The 19,781-nt window shown below is 44.6% G+C and overlaps 1 protein-coding gene across 4 annotated transcripts in view; it reads left to right on the top strand.

Moving 5' to 3' along the window:
- UNC5C (unc-5 netrin receptor C) overlaps nt 1-19,781 on the top strand; it is a 342,899-nt gene that overhangs the window by 308,371 nt on the left and 14,747 nt on the right. For all 4 annotated transcript variants that reach the window (XM_048211818.2, XM_026509692.4, XM_057309522.1 and 1 more), the window contains 3 exons: nt 1,274-1,442; nt 4,323-4,556; nt 18,447-18,596. In XM_048211818.2, the coding sequence (XP_048067775.1) occupies nt 1,274-1,442; nt 4,323-4,556; nt 18,447-18,596 (553 nt within the window). The remainder of the gene's footprint in view (nt 1-1,273; nt 1,443-4,322; nt 4,557-18,446; nt 18,597-19,781) is intronic.

Raw genomic sequence — 19,781 nt, 5'->3', positions numbered from 1 at the left:
TGGCAACCATGCTTATCTGGTTGAAGTTTAAAAATTGAGGATGTTTGGTCTGAAATAAAGAAGAGGCATCATGACTTTTTAGAGGCATCATAACAATCTTTAAATACTTGAAAGACTTTGATGCCAAAGTGGGGAGAAAGCAGGCCAAAGATGAGAAGTGTCGGGAAGGCAGATTGTGTTTATCCTAAGAAGGTTTTGTAAATTCGAATTGATAATAGATGAGGTGACCGTCAGTAGTAGTGGAGTACAATTTTGGATGTGTCTAAAGCACTATCCTTATGTCAGCATATGGCAGAGGGGTTCCTACTTCGAATGGAAGGTGGTGCTTCTTGACCCCAGGGGCCCTGCCTCCTCTGAAACTCTGAGTTCATGATTTCTTAGCCACACTGTTCTGACAGTAGTTTTGAGGATTGTTGTTGAGAAGGCATTGGCTTTAGTCCCAGTGCTAGCACTTGTTAGTTGTAAGACTTTGGGCAACCCGTTCAAAAATTTGGGACTACTGCTCACATATCAACTGATACCTTGGGTTAATTTTTCCATTTGTTTGTTGACTACAGTCATGTTAGTTAGAGAAAGGTCTTAAGATAATTTTTTTTAAATGTGGAAATAAAGAATTTACATCTTTGAAGTTCTTTCCACCCAGATTCTCGGAGTATGAAGTATACAAGTAGATTTTGTTTTAAATTCTAGAACTATAGAATACCGTTCTATATTCTGTCTGGTCATATTTGAAAGAATGAATCTGCTCTACTAGCCTGAATTATTCCTGAAAGTCATTTAGAAGTTTAGCTCTAGGCTGTGCTTACTCTGAAGTGATTTTTTTGTAGTATTTCTCAAGTTAGGGCCTAAAAACATAAAAGTATGTAAAACCCTGTGAAAGCAATGGCAAGTATTATCAGAAAAGATGGTTATGTTACCTCCTAAGAACTCTGTTCCTTCTTGTTCCATCCTAAAAGTATCCGTATGTGAATTCAGAGGAAATTACCAAAGGCAGACCTGTGTCTGGGGGAAGGGGATCAAAGAGATACTGGCCGATTCATTGTGATCATAAATATCTCCAGTCTTGAAGATTAAATAAAATCTTGGTATAAAGGACATGTCTTCCCATTTAATTCTGCCTCCCCCCGCAACCAAAAAAACTAAAAAACAAAACACGAAATAAACTCCCAAGTAGAAACAATTTGTACAACTTTGGATCTAAAAATTTCGATGAGTACATAGTAAGGGGATGCTATGGAAAGGTCACTGATGCCAATCTTTGCTCTTCTCCTAGGCCACCCATGGAAGACACCCAGACACTCTTGACCCCTGTGGTGAGCTGTGGGCCTCCGGGAGCCTTGCTGACCCGCCCCGTCATCCTCACTATGCATCACTGCGCAGATCCCAATACCGAAGACTGGAAGATACAGCTCAAGAACCAGGCAGCACAGGGACAGTGGGAGGTGAGCGAACATTGGGATAAAGATGGAACACAAGAGCAATTCATGCAGACAAACTGGAGTAATTACGGGGAGACTTTTATTTTGAAAGCAGAACATGAGTGGAATTTTAGCTTACACTCAAAAGGAGGGAGAGAGGGGGAGATGGTGTATGAGAAGGAAGGGAGGGAGAGAGACTAGTTCCCGAATGCTTTATCTACTGATACGTAGGCACAATGAAAATGATGGCCAAGCATTAGCTAACTCCTAGGGAAAGTACACTTGAGAGTCTTACACAAGTCCCTGTCAGAACATACATACTATGTCTTAGGATGGGAAACATCTATATATTTTTTTTAATTTGCAGGTAGAGAAACATTGCACCTGGGTCAGAAAATGATAGGCATCGTAGACACATACAGGGAATATAGTTCTTCTGAACTGAACTTGGGAGAACAGAAAGGGAGCATCTCCAAGCTCTACTAAAATGCTGCACACCTGTGGGGTCTTGGCTGTCTGTGGCTGTTGCCATCATAACTTCTTAAGATAGTGCCTTAAACAGATCCTGTTCTTTACATCAGAACTCTTCACTTAGCACCTGAAGTTACGAGCAAAAGAATTTGTCAGAGTTACCATGAAGCTTTTTTACCTCGAACTCAAAAAAACCAGTTTATGGATTTTCATTGTCAAACCCTTGAAAAGACTGTATCTGTTGTTTAAGTGGGAAATAGCCAAATTAAACATTACATTTTAGAATATTCTCAAGAAGGCATATTTCAGGAATATGTTTATCAAAAACTGTCTAATAGTTTTGAAAGCTACCCCTCTATTTTTGTGTAATCATTACAAAGCATCCAACCTATATATTGTATACTTTGTGATTACTTGCAGGATGTTTCTTTTAGGAAAGAAAGTTTTAGAAAAAATGTACATGAAGATTCAAGCCTTTAATATTATAGGAAAAAGTATTATTACAATTAGAAGGGCATCCCTGGGGTTACTGTAATTTCCTTCCTAAGGACATGTTCTCTTGGTCACATGAAGGGATCGCTCCTTGCCAGAGGACAGAAAGTCCAGGACTGTCCAAGGCTATGCTTTATGTTGAGTTATGATCAGACTTCACCAGATCTAACTTCCAGTCCATTTAAGCTTGAAATCATTTATCTCAAAAACATCCCAAAGTCTTAATCTCAAGTGATTCTAAATTGTTTGCACAAGACTCTGCTTAATACCCTAATACCCTGTCTATTTCTGGACTTCAGTAATAATAACAGTAACAACACAGTAAAATGAAATAGAGACAACAAGAGTAGAAGAGGGCAGGGCTTAAGAATACACTCTTACACCCATCGCAGGGACATGGCACATCTTTATTCTCTACTATGTCTTACTGGAGGCTTTCTGTGACATGCCTCATGCGATGACATTTGAGGCTTGCCCTCACCCTGCTGGAGAGAGAGAGAAAAAAAAAACAACACAACACTTCTTTCCAGGTGTCCTTTTGGGCTACAATAAACTGAAGGTACTGAGTTTCGTTCTCTCTTTGTCAGTGCAGTTGGAGCTCCATCTTCGAGGACAGGCACAGTTGAAGAAATGATTGCGTGGATGGCATTAAACCCCCTCCTACTCTCGCTCGGATGATGTTGCAAGGCCTAGCTAATAAACAACCACCCGAGGGGCAACTTCTTTCATATCTTTGTTCAGCCCCAGAGACTCAATTTATGATGACACATTCATTCATTTTTTTTTTTTGACAAATAGCCATTTGCTCCCCATGAGCCAGGCCCACTGAGCTACGGTGGGAATCAAAGCAGTTGTAGCTTCTGCCTCTGTGGAGAGAAAGTAGCCTAATGCGGAGGCGGAATCAGGCCCACACATGTATTTTATTTCTCCCACATGGAGTTTTCTTCTGAATTTGAATTAATTAAAAGTTGGGAATTTTCACATAAAAAATGTGAACTTCCAGCTTCTCTTGAAAAATTCAAGGTTGTTTTCTCACGGGGCCTGTATGTCTGCATAGCTGCGGTGGACTGAGCCCAGTGGAGACTGAGCTCGTTAGACAGGCTTGTGCTCGGCTTTACCCCAGTCTCCCCCATTCCCTATTGTCTTCTGCCCTGCCTGCTTCACACGTTCCTAGTACCTGGGATGTATGCGGAATTTTGACCTTTGGTTTATAGGTCCTGCACTTGGTCTTTCAGATGATTTTCTTCTGTGGCCTGAGTCATTTGGACAAATCAGGAACTTGAGTCTGTAACTATTTTAGCAATATTCATCACTTCCATTTATTTTTATTTCTTGCTAGATATTTTCAAAAGCTGAAAAGGATAGGCTGTTTAACCAGAGAAAAGCATTGATTTTGCTATATTGTACTTTCCCTAGAGTCTAGCACTCCAGATTATTGAGAAAAAGCAGCATATTGCTTTGAAAAGTAATTGACAGGTGAGTTTGGAAAAACACAGTAGAATGGTATTGCATCATTCCTTAATTTCTCTAAATCTTTTCAAACCCCTAATTTTTAGGGAAAAACTTACTACTCTATAATGACATTGAAATAAAACAGTACTTTTAGATTCAATTAGACACTTAGAGATTAAAAAACATTAAATTCTCAGAAGCGGGTAATAAACTCAGGTACGCTGAAATTAAGAGGATAATTCATGAATTTCTTTTAGAATTTTATGTCAATTCCAGTAATGCAGAACGAAGGCAAGGGGAAGGGAGAAAATGATTAAGAAGGGAAATAGAGGTATAATAAAGCCCGAGAAAGGAAAAAAAAAAAAAAAACAGGGAAAAGGATGATCACACTTAGCAGAAGAGGTCCTGCTGTGTCTGCCTGGACACCATCATGGCGGCCAGCAGGACCCGCAGTGGCTCAACCATGGCCCCTTCCTTCCTGTCTTTCAGGATGTGGTGGTGGTTGGAGAAGAAAACTTCACGACGCCCTGCTACATTCAGCTGGACGCAGAGGCTTGCCACCTCCTCACAGAGAACCTCAGCACCTACGCCCTGGTCGGGCAGTCCACCACCAAAGCTGCCGCGAAGCGCCTGAAGCTGGCCATCTTTGGGCCCCTTTGCTGCTCGTCTCTGGAGTACAGTGTTCGAGTCTACTGTCTGGACGACACCCAGGATGCCCTGAAGGTAAGTCGCTCCTGCCCGAACCTCCTTCTTTACCTTCAACCGAAGCCAGGGTGTGGCGTGGCGGCGCACACCCAGAGACGAGGTATCAGTGTCTGTGTGCCTAAGCGTCTGGCCCCAAAAGATGCAGTTTAAAAAAAATTAGACATTTTTCTGAGGCCATGCTGATAAATTAGTGCTTTCCGTTGTGCTGATTTCTCCCAAGGGCTACTTTTGTTTACCTTCCTTGATTTCCTTTAATGAAAAATTTAGAAGAAGTAGAAGAATTTGGCAACGAGATGTGGATGGTAAATAATGTGCTTCCATGTTTATCTCAGCTGTGTGCTTCCTATAAAAGGAATTGGCGTAATTGCTCACACGGTATGTTCCTCTTGTGTGCCACTGCATTTATATGCTTTCCCATTCTTTTTATGAGGACTGTGAGGAAGAGGGTTAGCATTTGACAACAGGCTGCTGCTTTGCAGAATAAATGAGCTTAATTCCTGGTGCTATTATTGCGATTCGTTTTATCCCATTTGAAGCTTTAAAGGATAGAGTAAGTGCCTTTGAAGAAGTTATGATCTAGAAGGAGGAATTAAAGAAGTATGCCAAGGACTGGGAGACAAGTCAGAGTCTGATAAATGCTATAGATGAACGCGAAGCTCTCTGGGAGGGAGTTCAGCAGAGGGGGGCATAGTATTATTTTCAGGACATCTGAAAAGGAGCTAACATTTGAAATTGGCCCAAATGAAAGGTAGGGTTTGACCAGCGTAATGGGAAAAAATACAAAATACCTAGGTGAAGAGAACAGTGGGAAGAAACAGAGGGAACAGACTCCATACAAGCATATTATTTCCAGTAAGCCCAGAATGATACAAAGGAGTTTTATTGAGATAGACCTCAACTGCCAGAGAGAGGAGTTGAGATTCAGTGTCTTGAGTTTCTGGAGAGCCAGTGGAGAGATTTAAACCAACGAAAGACATGATTGGAAATATACGTTAGAAATATTAGTCTGACATCCGTAAAAAGATAGAGGCAAGAAGAGAAGCGTCGTAGATCTGGGCTGATGACGGAGGAGTGAGAAGGGAGCAAGGTGTGAAAGGTCCTGTGGTAACACCTGTGGGACCTGGCGACCAACACTGAACGGGTGGAGCAGAAGTTCAAGTGTGCCTCTAAGTAACAGTAGCACACTTGGGGGGCAGGTAGCTTTGGGGTGTGGATATGGTGACTTTCTAATATCAAGCTAGAATTATGCGTTAGACAACAGGACAAAGATGCCCAAGGGACAGTTAGAAATATGGGTGTGGCTTTCTGGACGGAGAGCAGATCCTGAAGTAGAGACTCAGGGACCAGTTACGCAATGTTGATATTTGTCATCCCTGTGATCAGGGAGAACATCAAGGGGAGAGCAGAGGGATAAGACAAACATTGTTCAAAATAATGAGCACTGCAGAGAACATTCTATGTGCTGGGCCCATATGATTCTAAATGCTTATTAACTCATTTAATCTTGACAGCACCCCTGTAAGATACCATTAACGCCATTTTTCAGATGTTCAATTCAGGGCAAAGAAAAATTAAGTAATTTGCTCTGGGTCACACAGCTATTGAGTGGAAAAAGCAGGCTTCACGCCTGGGCAGCTGGCTGCAGTCTAGACTCCACTCATAGAGTGAGTTGCTGGAAGAGTCACACCCTAGAACATAGGGGACCAAGGGAAGCCCTGCCATTGCAGGGCGTGAGCAAGGGCAGCCAGTAAAGGGAGTTATAGAAGGATGAAAACCCATGGGAAGGAGAGAAGAAGTGGAGGAAAAAAAATGTGTCAAGAAGCCAAGGGAAGACTTTTTTTCTACCTATCAAAGTATTTCCTTCTGGAGTTTCCAGAAAGTAGTTCTGGGTCATTGAAAACAGAGTGTTGCAGGTTGGGCCCACAGAGGGGATGAGACACAGGATCTATTTTTGGTGGGTGACCTTGTAAGCGTTTCTGATGTTGAATAAATGGTGTGAACATGGAGCTGTAGTGTCAAGCTTATGGTTGTTTCTCTTATATTCCTTGCAGATGTGCTGCTTCCAAGGCACTGTCAGGATAGAAATCATCCTAGACTTAAATTCTGCATAGGGAAAAGTGTATTTGTAGTGGAGCCATGGGATCTGATTAAGGCACATCTTTTAATCATTTGGGGAAAATTCATTGTAAAAAGCACACTATAGAAGATCTGCATTATATTTGAAATGTTTGATATGTGTATTTTATATTCACTGGCATAGTTCTTATACTTAGGCATTCTTGACCTTTCTTCCCAACAGAAACACACAAATCCGTGCAAAAAAAAGGTAATAATTCAATAAAATAATTTTAATAGTTTTAATTAGTGAAAAGAAATGCAAATGGTTAACACTGAGAAGATTGACAAACGGGTTTAAGCAGTTAAAAACAACCCAAGAGCACTTTGAATCACAGTCAGTGCTTCCCAAATAGACATTTATAAATGTTCAGCATCTGGGGGGTCTAGCGCTTAGCCTGAAACAAATATGAATAATGGATAAGGCTTTCTTGCACCTCATGGCCTTTTAATAATGTAAAAATACCAAAATCCTAGTTACAGGTAAATGGTCTGTCCAACATACTGAGAGACAATTAGTTCAGTCCCAGCAGCGCTGCCTAACACCCATGCTTGAATTGCAAACTTGGGGCTGATTTTCAGAAAGACCCTTTCTTACCTGAACGCTGCCTTCTTGGCACCCTGCCTGCCAATGCTCCCCACCAGTGTCTGCCATCTCTCTGTTTCTCTAGCCAGCATTGCCCATAAATACTCCCTTTCCAAACACCTCTTCCTCCCGCAGGCCCACACGCTGCCCCCCCATCACACCCTTCCTGAGTCAGTGGTTCTCCAGCCCATGCACAGAGGGCTCAGTTGGGGAAGCTTGAAAAAAGACTTGCTCTGGGAAAAAAAAAAAAAAAACAAAAAAAAAAACAAGACTTGCTCTGGGGTGCCAGCCCAAAGGTTCTGATCTAATTGGTGTGAGTACTGGGGTTTTTCTTTGAGCGCTCCCTGGGTTATTCTGTTGTGCAGCTAGGATTAAGAACTGTTCTCCTACACACTTGCACGGATCTTTCTGGAACTTCAATCCTACTATAGACAAACTTTCCTACATCCTTGAGCCATTCTCTCCACCATCCCTTCACCTGCTCACATTAACTGCAGCTGGGTCTTCCAAGTGACACGGCCTCCCTCCCAGTCCCTGAAGTGAAGACCACCCCCTCGAACTAACGGCAAGGCCGAGAGAAGAGTTCCAGTACTTCTCAGGACCACTTCTTGAGCATTGTTCTACCGGGAGGCCTGGCTTTTTCTACTGCTCTTATTCTGTTCCTCTGTCATTCGTGATCTATTTCAGTTCCTTAGCCCCGAATCCCCCACACCTTCCCCCAGCCTAGCAGTACCTGCCTCAGGGGCTTTCTTTCCACTCCTTTTATTCCTATCATCCTCTCAGAGTCAAAGTCACCACAAATCACAGTTCTGTGTCCCAAGTTATTCTGGTGACCTTCATGTCCTCCCACATTATCTATCCGCCAGTGTAGACATGCTCTGAATTTCACCCTCATTAGCATCTCCACCTGCCAGGATCCCCACCTGTGAAGCTCCCCATTTCCAACCACAACATCTGACTTTCCGTCTCTCACGCACAAAAGGCACGCAGGCCATCCTTGGTTCTTAAGGAAGACCTCCCTCCGTCTTCTCTGATGTCCTGGTCCACAAACCCTCCTCTGCTCCTCTCCAAATCTCCAGGGAACTCACTTCCACTCTAAATCTCTTGCCAGCTGGAGCTGCTGCAGGTGTTTCTCAGCTAAAGAGGACCGCCCCTGAACAGGCCCTCCAGGTCTGCTTCCAGGTTGTTCGGTTGCTCTGACAATCGTACATGTCTGCTTGAGTCTCTTCTACTCTCAAGGTAACTGCCCTAACCTCTGCCTCCCCTTCTTCTCCGTACTCCTTCCACCGTCCCTTCTCAACTCCTCAGATCTCACAGGCACTTCTCCCGGGTCTCTCCCGCGCTCCCCACGTCCCCGATCAACCGGCAGCCCCTTCATGCTGCATAGTGACCTGACTCCTGAGCCACTCAAGGGACCCTCCCTTAGCTCCTGTCCTTTACTCTTCAAACCTTTGATTTCAACCTCTCCTCACGCAGTTTGGGCTCTGATGTAAAGGAGCTCTGCTTCCTTGTTTGTGCTCTAATCCGGCTCCTCTACCCCCGCCATCTCCAACGCAGCAAATGGCGCCCAAAAGTGGGTCTCCCCAGACCTGATCTTTTCTTCTAGTTACCACTGTGTACTGGGGATTCCTTCAGAATTGCAGAAACCCTCCCAGAACGCTGGACTGGAGCAGAGGGGGAGCCCAGCAGAGCACTCGTTCTCAGAGGTTCAGAACTATGCAGTCTGGGAAGCTACTAGAAAAACCTGTGGCCCAATGTCTGGAAGTGAACATATCGAGAATATTAATTCCCACTCTTTATCATATGGGCTTATACTGTCCATGTGGATGGGCAGAAAAAAAAAAAAAAGAGGAGACCACCACATCAGTCAGTTTCAAGCAACCCTGCTGCATCCTTTCATCTCCACCCCCCCCCCCAGCTCTTTGAATTCAGCAGCCCTGGCGACCCTTTCCCTGAGTTTTGTGAAGCCTGCAGGCAAAAATGGTCACCTGAAACTTAAAAGCTGTCTTTAATGGTTTGGAAGCATTGCTGAGAATTAGGATGCTGGAGTTGAGCACCAGAATAAAAGTCAAGGCTGCTGGGAGACAGGCTCCTTCATCCACCTTTCGGGTGCGCTTTTCTCCCGCGCAAGTGCTCAAAAGACCAGTGGGAGCAATGTGAGGGTGAGTTCACGCAGAGAGATAAAGATGCTAAGAGTTGTAAAAACAGTTTAGAGGCCATTCTGGGTTCACACAGAGAGGCCCCATCTATTGTACAGATGGAGTTGGGTCAAAGATCACAGTTTTGGGGGCACCTGGGTGGCTCAGTCGGTTAAGGATCTGCCCTTGGCTCAGGTCATGATCCCGGAGTCCAGGGACTGAGCCCCGCATCGGGCTCCCTGCTCGGCGGGGAGTCGGCTTCTCCCTCTCTCTCTACTCCTCCCCTGCTCACTCTCTCAAATAAATAAATAAAATCTTTTTAAAATTCATAGTTTTTGTTTCCCCCCTCTTCAAGTGATTAAAGTAATAATATTGGCATTCTCCTCTCATTATTTGCAAAGACTTGAATCCTAATATAAAAAGACCAGAAACTGATAGAGAACAAGATTATATTTGGGTAAGTTTGAAAACCCTCCGGGAGAAACATACATCTATGTGGAAAAAAGGCATGTCTGTCCCACTGTCCTGAGGGCACAGTTTCTGAGATTTTCCTTTTGTAATAAAGAGGTTTATAGTAAACCCTCACACATTATGGGCAACATGTGATGTTTATTGAATTTCTGACAAACGTGTATATGATAGGAACTGGACATGTGAATTACCATAAGCTGGTTCTCTTCGTGTAGTCACTTGGCATGGAGGAGAGTCTTCTTTGGATTTCTTCGGCTTTCACATACCCTAATTCAGGCTGCGGTCTAGAGTATAGAAACTCCGTGAAAGATCATATTATGTGGAAAATAAGAGAAAATGAAAGAAATGCTGAAAATGAGAGGAAGTGGGAGGTCTCCTGGAGAGTTGTGCGAAACTCTGTCTCTTGGGCCGCAGCTGCAGACAGGTGTAGGGAGCCTGGCGAAGCTTTTGTTTTCATCCTGCTGCTGATGCCTTCCACTGTCCTTCCGACACCCCCTCCAGGGCAGCTGTGACCCCACAGAACCCAGAACACCTCTAGCCTGCCTCTTCCGGGCTTACGAAGGCTGGCCCTCTCTTGAATTGGCCCCATAACCCTATCTTTTCTTTCAGTTCCCTCAAACAACCTCAAAACTAGCTTGACCCGTGTTTTATACTTTCAGGATGCTGGTCTCTGCAATTAAGTTAATATATTTGTACGTGTAACACAAGTATTAGATAACACCAAACAATGTGTTAAAGGTCGCAATGTGTTTTTCTTATCATATGGAAGGAAGTGTGGTGTGGTAGGGAAACTGGAGTTAGGCTGGCTAACTGGGTTGGTTCTGCCCCTCCTCAGGTCTGTTGGCTTTGCTCATTGAACTTGACCTCTGCCTAACAGTCATTTGGTCTACTAACGTCCTTAGACAATGCAAAGAGGTTTAAGGTATTAAATTTCCTGGCACAAAGCAGGTACTTGTTGATGTTCGTTATCCCTACATGGGCATTTAGATAGAATGGCATTTTGAAGATAATGGCTCAATGAAGATATTAAGTCTAATTGTGATCTAATTGTGAGGTGAGTTTCAGGTTTGTAGGCAGGCTAGTTGGTCAGCCATTTACGGACAGGGATCTTTTCGGTGAATCTAAATTTACTGAATCTTTATTACCTTCTCATGAGATTTGGTCCTGGCCCTATCATATATTTTGGAAATGACCTGCCATGTTGAGTTTCTTTTCTGAGAGAGAGAAAGAAAAGAGAGGAAAAAATAAAAGTTGTGGTAGGCAGTATAGAGGCCCCCAAAGATATCTGTACATAATGTTCAGAACCTATAAATATGTTACCTTATATGGCAAAAGGGACTTTGCAAATATGATTAAGGGTATGGGCCTTGCGATGAAGAGATTATCCTGGATTTTCTGGGTGGATCTAATCTAATTACATGGTGCTTGAAAGTGGAGAACTTCTCTCAGCTACAGTCCAAGGGAGACATGACTGTGGAGGAGAGACCAGAGAGATGTGCCATTGCTGACTTTGAAGATGGAGGAACGGGACCCTGAGCCCAAAAATGTGGTCAACCTCTGGAAGGTGGAAAAGACAGAGAAGCAAAATTTCCCTTAAAGCCTCCGAAAAGGAAGGCAGCCCTAACAGCACCTTGATTTTAGTTCAGTGGGATCAGGGTCAGACTTTTGATCTACACAACTGTAAGGTGATAAATTTGAGTTATTTAAAGCCATGGAGCCCATGGTAATTTCTTATGGCAAAAATAGAAACTAACATAGAAATTTTAAAATGGCATATTCAGTGGTGAAAAGAAATACAAGATTACTTCAGAGGTTCTAGAACTACCTCAAAAGTCCATTCCTAATTCCATAGATGTGAGAGGTCATCTTTTCCTTAGGAGTATGTCCAGAGGTGGACAAGGGGCTCCACCACTTCCTCGAGTGCCACCCTTTGGCGTTTTGCTTTAAACATGTCACAAAGCGTGCTGACTGGGCCGGCCAGACGTGGCAGCCCGGACCGAGCATCCGTGGCGGCAGCAGCTGCGGGAGCAGCAGGCAGAGCCCTGGAAATGAAGTGACTTGACGGGGAGTGTTTGCCCACGGTCACCAGAGTCCAGCCTTGTTATCATGAGGGATGAAATGTGGCAGACGCACTTGGGGGGAGAGCACTGCACCCCGGTGTGAGCGCAGGAAGACTAGGGAGCAGAGCCCGCGGTGGTGCCCCGAGCAGGTGGGCAAGGCGGCCTGACAGGGGGATGTGCCCCGCGGGGCCCTGTGGCCAGAGGGGGGGAGTCAGCCTGCGGGAACGGAGAGCAGCTTTGCTGAAGAGCTGGCAGGGACCAGCAGAGAAGGACAGCCACTCTCTGTGGCCTCTGTTTGGGAAGCATGCAGGCCCACAGCTGTGAGAGCGACAGAGAGCCTCAGTAGCAAAAGGAGAAATTTCTCCTCCCCAATGACAAGGGCAGGTCTCAGCATGGAATTAAAGAATGGACAGGAGCAAGGCGGGTTCCATAAAGTCTGAATGGAGATGTGATTTCTTTTAAACCAAGCCAGCACGATGCTTGAGGGTTGGTCTTTTGAGGCACGTGTGGCAGGCTGAATGTTACCTGGTTTGGGGCCTGAGACCCCTGGCCCATGTGGCAGAAGGGTGATGAAGGTGGGGCCCGGGGCACAAACTGCGCCAGTCAGTCTCCAGGGCCTGGTCGGGCGCCGGGGCCAGAGCGGGGAGCGCGGGTGCCACTCTGCCCGGCTGTCGCGGGGCTGAAAACCTCTGGATCGCAAAGCTGAGGTTCCCAGGGCTGGCCCCAGGCTCCTTGGCAGCACTGAATACAGCCGAATCAGGGCTTTCTGTTTCCATCAGGAACAAAGAGTGCACAGACAAATCCCATCCACGCAATGCAGAGAACAAAGCCAGACAACATGAAACAAAGCCTTGATTTAACCTCCTTCCAGCCTTCTGTTCCAGAAGATACTTGAATGCATTATATGAGATTCAAGTTTAATCATTTGTTTCCTCCTATGTCTCTCTAGCTGATGAGATTTCTAATAAGGAAAGGAAAGAATTGCTGGGAAGGCAGTGAGGAAAACGAGGAGGCATGGGGGGGCTAAAGGCTTGTAACCCACAAATAAGATGATCACTTCTTGAGGAACTGGAAGCTAAAACAGGTGCTTGCAACCAAGGAGGCCGTGTGGTTTGGGGCCTTGGGAAGAGAGGAAGCAGGTTCTTGAGCAGGAGGAGGGGAGCCCAGAGAACAGAGCCAGGGCCCCAGCAGCTCACACAATCCCTGGCGCAAAGCCCCCTGGGGCAGAGACTTCTCGCCTTCTGAAACCTGAGCTCCGAGGAGCATCTCCGTGCTGAGCGAGCTGAGCTGCAGCTCTGTTGCCTGGGGGCTCTCCCGAGCTCGAGCTGTGAGACTGACACCAAAGTGGCCTGGAGGCAGATGCGGTCTAACCCCAGCAATAATGCGGCATGAAAAATTCTGGGGTTAGGAAAACCGGAGTGTGGAAGCTGTAAGGCTCCTCCCACTCGCCTTGCCCCGTGTCGCCTTCGTGAGAGCTGACCCTCCGGGCTAAGAGCCTGGGAGAGCTCTGGGTACAGGCCCGAGGTGCTCCCTTTGTACGTACGCACAGGCCTTTAAAACAGCCAAGATTTACTGTGGCTCTTAAGTGGCCCAGGCTAATGGCTTGGCATGGATAATGTCCTGGTTTAATTGGTTATTGTGAAAGCCGCTTGTTTCTACTGCGGAATCTCTTGTCCCTGCCTTCCGAGCGATCCCTCTCAGGCCCCCTGAATCAATACAGCCCTCACTCAGGGCCACCAAAGAGCCTGCGCCGGGCAGCCGCTGAGCCGGGGACACAGCATCCTCCAGGATTGCTCGCATCCTCACACAGGGGCCTGTTCCTGGTGACGTTACCACGGGGGGCCTGCATGGGTTCCCACCTCTGCTAATAAGTGACCCCTGAGAGAGTCTTTCCAAGGTTAAGTTGCAGGGGTGAAGACGGACATGTCGAAGGAAGTCAGAAAGTGACCCCTTCTTGGAAAAACAGAGCAAGCTCGTCAAAGCAACAGGTGGAGTCACCCAGAACCAAGGGGGGGGGGCGGTCCTGCCAAGACAGAGGACAGCCTTTGCAAAGGAAGGTGACATTTATATTTCTGAGAACAAAGAGCCTAGCTGACCCTAATTCCTATGATGGCATTTCTTTCCAAGGTCACTCTATTTTTCAGAAGTCTAACTAAATCTTTGACCTTAAATATGTTTTGTTCTTATTCTCTCTTAAGGTGTGTGAAGTACCCTAACTGTGTGACCCCAGAGCAGCTGTCTGGAAGCTGTCTTAGAGCTGAGCGCACAGTGCTGGGGTCACGTGTTTACACGGTGATCTCCCCGCCGTGAGTGGTATGAGGCAGGGTCGGGACCCGTCCATGTGCCCCAGAGCCTGACACGGTTCCTGGCAGGCCATGTGTGTTTTACTGAGGTTGAATGAATGCTCTCAGGAAGATTAAGGAGAGGAAAGCATTTAACTGTAAAGCTATATCTTATTGATTCATACATTTGTTATTTTTATGTGCTCTTCCTTCTGTGTATCATATGTATAATAAAATGATTTCATGCAGAAGGAACTCAGAAAATCAAGCCTTTTGAAATATAAGTTACAGCATATTTTTAAGTGGGATCTGCTATAATGTAACTGACATTACGACAGTTAAAAACATAACAGTGTGGAACACAAGGCTGACTAGTGTATCAAGGGGGTTTGCTTCTCTCTTCTGATGTGAAACTTATATAGTTGACCCTTGAACAGTAGGGTTCCAATTATGGGCACCAATCCCCCATGCAATTGAAAATCTGCATATAACTTTTCACTTCCCAAAAACTTAACTACTAATAGCCTATTGTTGACTAGAAGCCTTACCAATGACATAAATAGCCGATTAACACGTGTTGTATGCTGTATATATTATACACTGTATTCTTACCATAATGGAAGCTACAGAAAAGGAAATGTTATTAAGGAGATCATAAGGAAGAGAAGATAACATTTGCTGTCGTGTCCTGTCCTTGTCAAAAAAGTTGGTGTGTAAGAGAGCACATGAAGCTCAAATCTGGATGTGGGTTTGCCGTGTCAAGTCGTCTCTGACTCAGGGAGTTTTAGATGACTGTAGTTTCGAAGGAGGTGTCTTATTTATTGCTTACGGTATCTTTAATTCACTTTAATATTTTTAATTTGTGCTTTGGTTATTGTCTTCTCCTTTATTTCGTTATGTGTCCTTAAAGTGGAACATCCTGAGTATGGTATCAGTGGTACTTCTCAGGAAGAACATTAAATTTAAGTTTGGTAAGGATGCTTCTTACTGAATCATTTATTCTGGGGCTGATTTCTCCCAGCGGTAGCAGGAAAAGGACATTTGCCTAAGCCAGTGGTCTCCAAAATGGCCCTCACACACCCCAGGTCCAATGAACTTTGGGGGCAAAAAAGATAATACTACTTCTGTAGTATTCATCTTTTAACCTTATGTGTATTGTGTAATGTAATATAGTAACTTACTGATGTGATGATCTAGGTATGCCATTTATAAAGAAGCATCAAAGGCCTGCTCAGGTGTTGGACTGGTAGGCGTATGCAGTCAGATATGTTTGGAGAGGGACCTCTGCCGTAAGCGCGGGTGCAGCCCGACGGGCAGTTTCTCTCTCACCAGGGTTCATATCTAATCAAAGGGGATAAAAAAGCTAGGTTCCTCCCAGCTCTGTGCAGCCGCTTTCTGTCATTCCTGGTTGGTGGAAAAACAGAGAGCTTAAGAATATGGAGATGTGTTCTCTAGCTTCATTATCTTTAAAATGATATCTTACTGTGGCGCCTGGATGGCTCAGTCAGTTAAGCGTCCGACTCTTGATTTTGGCTCAAGTCATGATCTTGGGGTTATGAGATTGAGCCCCTCGTCTGGCTCCATGCTCAGCGGGGAGTGTGCTTGGGCTTCTCTCTCCCGCTGCCCCTCCCCACCCCCACTTTCTTTCTCTAAAATAAATAAATACATCTTTAAATCTTTAAAATAAAATAATATTAAATAAAATGGCATTTTACTTGGTACTTTCAAAAAAGGCTCAAGCCAACGCCGTCTTTCCCCACTAGTGAGAACTCTTAATCATGCCTTTTGAGGTCAATGCCGAAGAAACCAAGGACTGGGGCTTATTCTTGGGCTGACTCCAACCCAGACTTTGCGTTCATCTGTGGTATTAGATTTCTTGACTTCAAGGTCATGGCCAATAGGCAGTTGAGGTTTTTTTCAATGGTCCTCCCTGCCAAGAGAACGGATAATGTTCTCCATATCCTCTGGCAATCTATGTTGATTGTAGGAATGGGGTGGGGATTATACATTGTTGGGTACAATTTCCTCCCAGAATACAATGCATCTTCTTTTAGACATCCCAGGGAGATAATTTGGACATAATGAAGATCTATAGTAATCAGATAATTACTATCGATTGCTCTTTAGACGTCTTGATGAGGTAATTAGGGTGTACTGGAAAGAAGCTAGAACTGATTGATTGGCATGACTGTAATCTCAAAGATTTCTAATTATGTTTCTTTTCTTCTAATGGCTTATAAACAAACATCATTTTAGCTTTAGAATTTGTCAGGTGCCAGGTTCACTGGGAACATCAGCTTTCTCTATTATGCTAACTAGACACCAGACATGATCAACATAAGCTCATTATGCCTTGTTGCTGCGGCAGAAGAAACCGCAGTTAACCCTCACTTGTCTTCGTCCTCTTCATTTCCACATGGCCAGATTCTTGTCGAGGAGCGGAGTGCGAAGTGTTCCACGAGGAACATGTGCAGCTCTGGGCTGGGTAGATCTGTACGGCTTCTCGGGGCCCCTCCGAGCCTGCTGAGCTGGGGGCGCAGAGAGCCAGGACACAACATATGTGTCCCGGTAGCCGACTGCCCGGCCGGGAGTCGGCTGACTGCTCAGACTCCTGTCACAAGTAATAACCCCTCCTCAGCTAGCAAGGGTGAGTCCTCTCCGTGTTCATACTCCGAAGCAGCTGGACCGTGCCGTCTCCCCGTCGATCCGCTATGGCCTCATCTCTTCCATTAAACGCTAATTAGAGGAATCCATGTCTGAGACCATATTCCACATTATCGTCATATTTCCTACACGGTATAGGACCTTTCACAGCTTGCGTCGTTCCGAATAGTGGCCTGACTCAAAGATAATGGATGCTAGGAACCACTAAGAAGCAGCTAGAAATGAGCTGTTTACATCTAATCAATGATGTTGGTGTAAGCTCTGCACTTACCGGGCTACATGTGCGTGGGTTAGAATTCATTCAACAAATGCAAAGTGGCTGTATTTCTGGGTAAGACGCAATCTGGTTCCCATACTCACGGTTCTCCGCTGTGATCCATCTGTGTTCGGTGCTCTGGTAGGTGCCCAGTACGTGCGTGTGGAATGACCCGAGTGGGCTCCTGTGTTATTGAACCCATGCTTCCAACTGAAATGTCACCAAAAAAGAAGATTGTGTTTTCCTTTTATATTTTTAGAAAATCCATTATTTTCCTGAACCTGAAAGAAAGAAAGAAAGAAAGAAAGAAAGAAAGAAAGAAAGAAAGAAAGATCACAAATTGCCTACATATGTGTGTCGCTAAAACTTTTAAAGCACGGCGGGAGCTGAGTGTGCACAGGGATGGTTCTGACAACAAAGGAGACAGCATATTTCGTTCATTGATAACTTACGGTTTGCTGTTGTTTGGATAATTGCAGCTGTACTTGGAAATGCTTCGTTAACTCCCCTTAGCTTGTTTGAGGAATTAAAGTATATTTAGAATTTGTCTTCATGTTACATCTTTATAGTATAAGTAAAGTTACATAGCAAATTTTTGGATCAGCCACGGTTCTTGAGAAATGAGCTATTCGTTTCCAAGTTTAATCTGAGTAACTGTTTAGTTTAGTATTTGGTGCTGACAGACCTTCCTAATCTGTATCAGTGTATTTTCCTCTAATAGGACAGATAATGAGTATATTTTATTTTAGTTTTTGATAACTGGGAATTGTGCAATGGATAATTTTAAACAAAAACCTTATTATTTCTGTAGGTAAAGAAACTACAAAAAACTGGGGGGGGGTCGCCCCCAGATACTTTCCACATCTTTACTTGTTGGCTAGTTTTGCCAAGTCCAAGACATGGGTTTGTTTTCTAGTGATTTGCCCTTTTCTCTAAAAGTTCATTGAAAATCTACTTACTTCAACTGTTTATTTCTATTTCTGCTGGTATTTTCTTTCATTTGGAGTTCTTCCCATTTGGGGATCTGATTGTCATTTTCCAGGATTTGATTCCACTTGTCCATCGGGAAATGCGGACTGCACCGAATCTGACTCACAACATATGATGCAGGTTGCTGAAAGAGAGTTGATGGTCAGGAGGATTGAGTGACGCACCAACTGGCAGGGGCTTCAGTTGGAGGGTCTCCAGGCTGCAGAAGTGGGAGTGTGCACGAGTTAGTTGCGGTGTGGGGGAGGTGTGGTGAGGAAACGTACTCCTATGATGAGCGAGCCAGCCAGCGGAAGTAATACGAGTCCGAGTCGGTGATTTGCTTTTGACTTTGGGCATGTCATTGTAGGAAGTATTGCAGCTTGAGAGACAGATGGGAGGACAGCTCCTAGAAGAACCTAAGGCTCTCCATTTTAAAGGCAGCTCCCACAACCTGCGCCTGTCGATTCACGACATCACCCATTCCCTCTGGAAAAGTAAACTGCTGGCGAAATATCAGGTAAGGTTCCCGAGCTGTACCAAAGGGTGGGAGACAGCTCCAAGAAAGAAGTCTAAAGTTATTTAGACATAAGATATTCCTTTTTTGAAATGAATTCTGTATCAGTACTTGTTTCTCTACAATGGTGTAAGAGTTATTTAGGATTTCTGAAAAATACTCGAGAATATTTGAAAGAATTTTTTTTCTTAATTCTCCTTCAAACAATTGTACTGTCATTGTTTTATTTTTTGTAAAAGGACTTCCAAGTCCATTATTTCAGTTCGTTTTCAGAATAAATGTTAACACTGAATTGATAAACACCACCTCAAAAGTGCCTTCGTAAGGGAAAATGGAAGAACAGTGTTACCCCCGTGCCACAAATTAGACCTCAGCCTTGCTAGGAAAATACCTTTACCTTGAAAACTTGGAAAGAACACCAATTTGGAAATTTGAAATCACACCTAAAAATAAAATCTGATCAGGATTTCGTTAGATCACAGCATAAAAATACTGGTGCAAAGTCTCACTGCATGGATGCTTGGGAAAAGCAGAGGCCTCTCCAGGGGTTATCCCCCTGCCCGCCAACGTCTCTGAGCCTGAGCCCCCGGGAGGCTTGCAACGGGATCTCTAGGCTCATGTGCGGTCCCAGGAGATGCAGACGCACTTGGACTCGAATCCCACACCCAGCACTGCTGCTCCACTGGCTGTGCGACGTCCTCATAGAAGTCAGTGAACATACTAAGAGTGAAGCGGAGAACTCCAGCTCATTCTTAGTCTCGTAGGTCTAGTACTTACACATAAGTTGTGGGAAACAAACTTCCTAGCTTGCTAACACTCTGGGGCTTTCACGGGGGGTGCCTCCCAGACGCTTCTCTATAACTCAGCACTCGGCAGAGGGATCTGGCTTTTGACTTTCTCATTAAAACTCTTCCTTTGCTTTCTTCTGTCCCTTCATTTGCAACTGCCATAAAACTCCATAAATCTTTCCCTTTTATGAACAGTACGCTTGTGCAATCATAACGGAAAATACTATTTTAATAATAATGATAATCCGATAGTGGTTCAAGCCAAGCCTGGCTGAATTCTTACCATCTGCCAGACACCGTGCACTTTGATTTCTCTCATTTAACCCCAGCAGGTCTATGATTAGGTACTCTTTTGCTACTTCTTCACAGATTAAGGAAACTGAGGCATGGGAAGGTTAAC

The sequence above is a fragment of the Ursus arctos genome, unplaced genomic scaffold (genome assembly GCF_023065955.2).
Source record: "Ursus arctos isolate Adak ecotype North America unplaced genomic scaffold, UrsArc2.0 scaffold_9, whole genome shotgun sequence".
Classification (NCBI taxonomy): Eukaryota; Metazoa; Chordata; class Mammalia; order Carnivora; family Ursidae; genus Ursus; species Ursus arctos.
The sequence above is the reverse complement of the archived record's forward strand: the minus strand, read 5'-3'. Positions and strand labels throughout refer to the sequence as shown.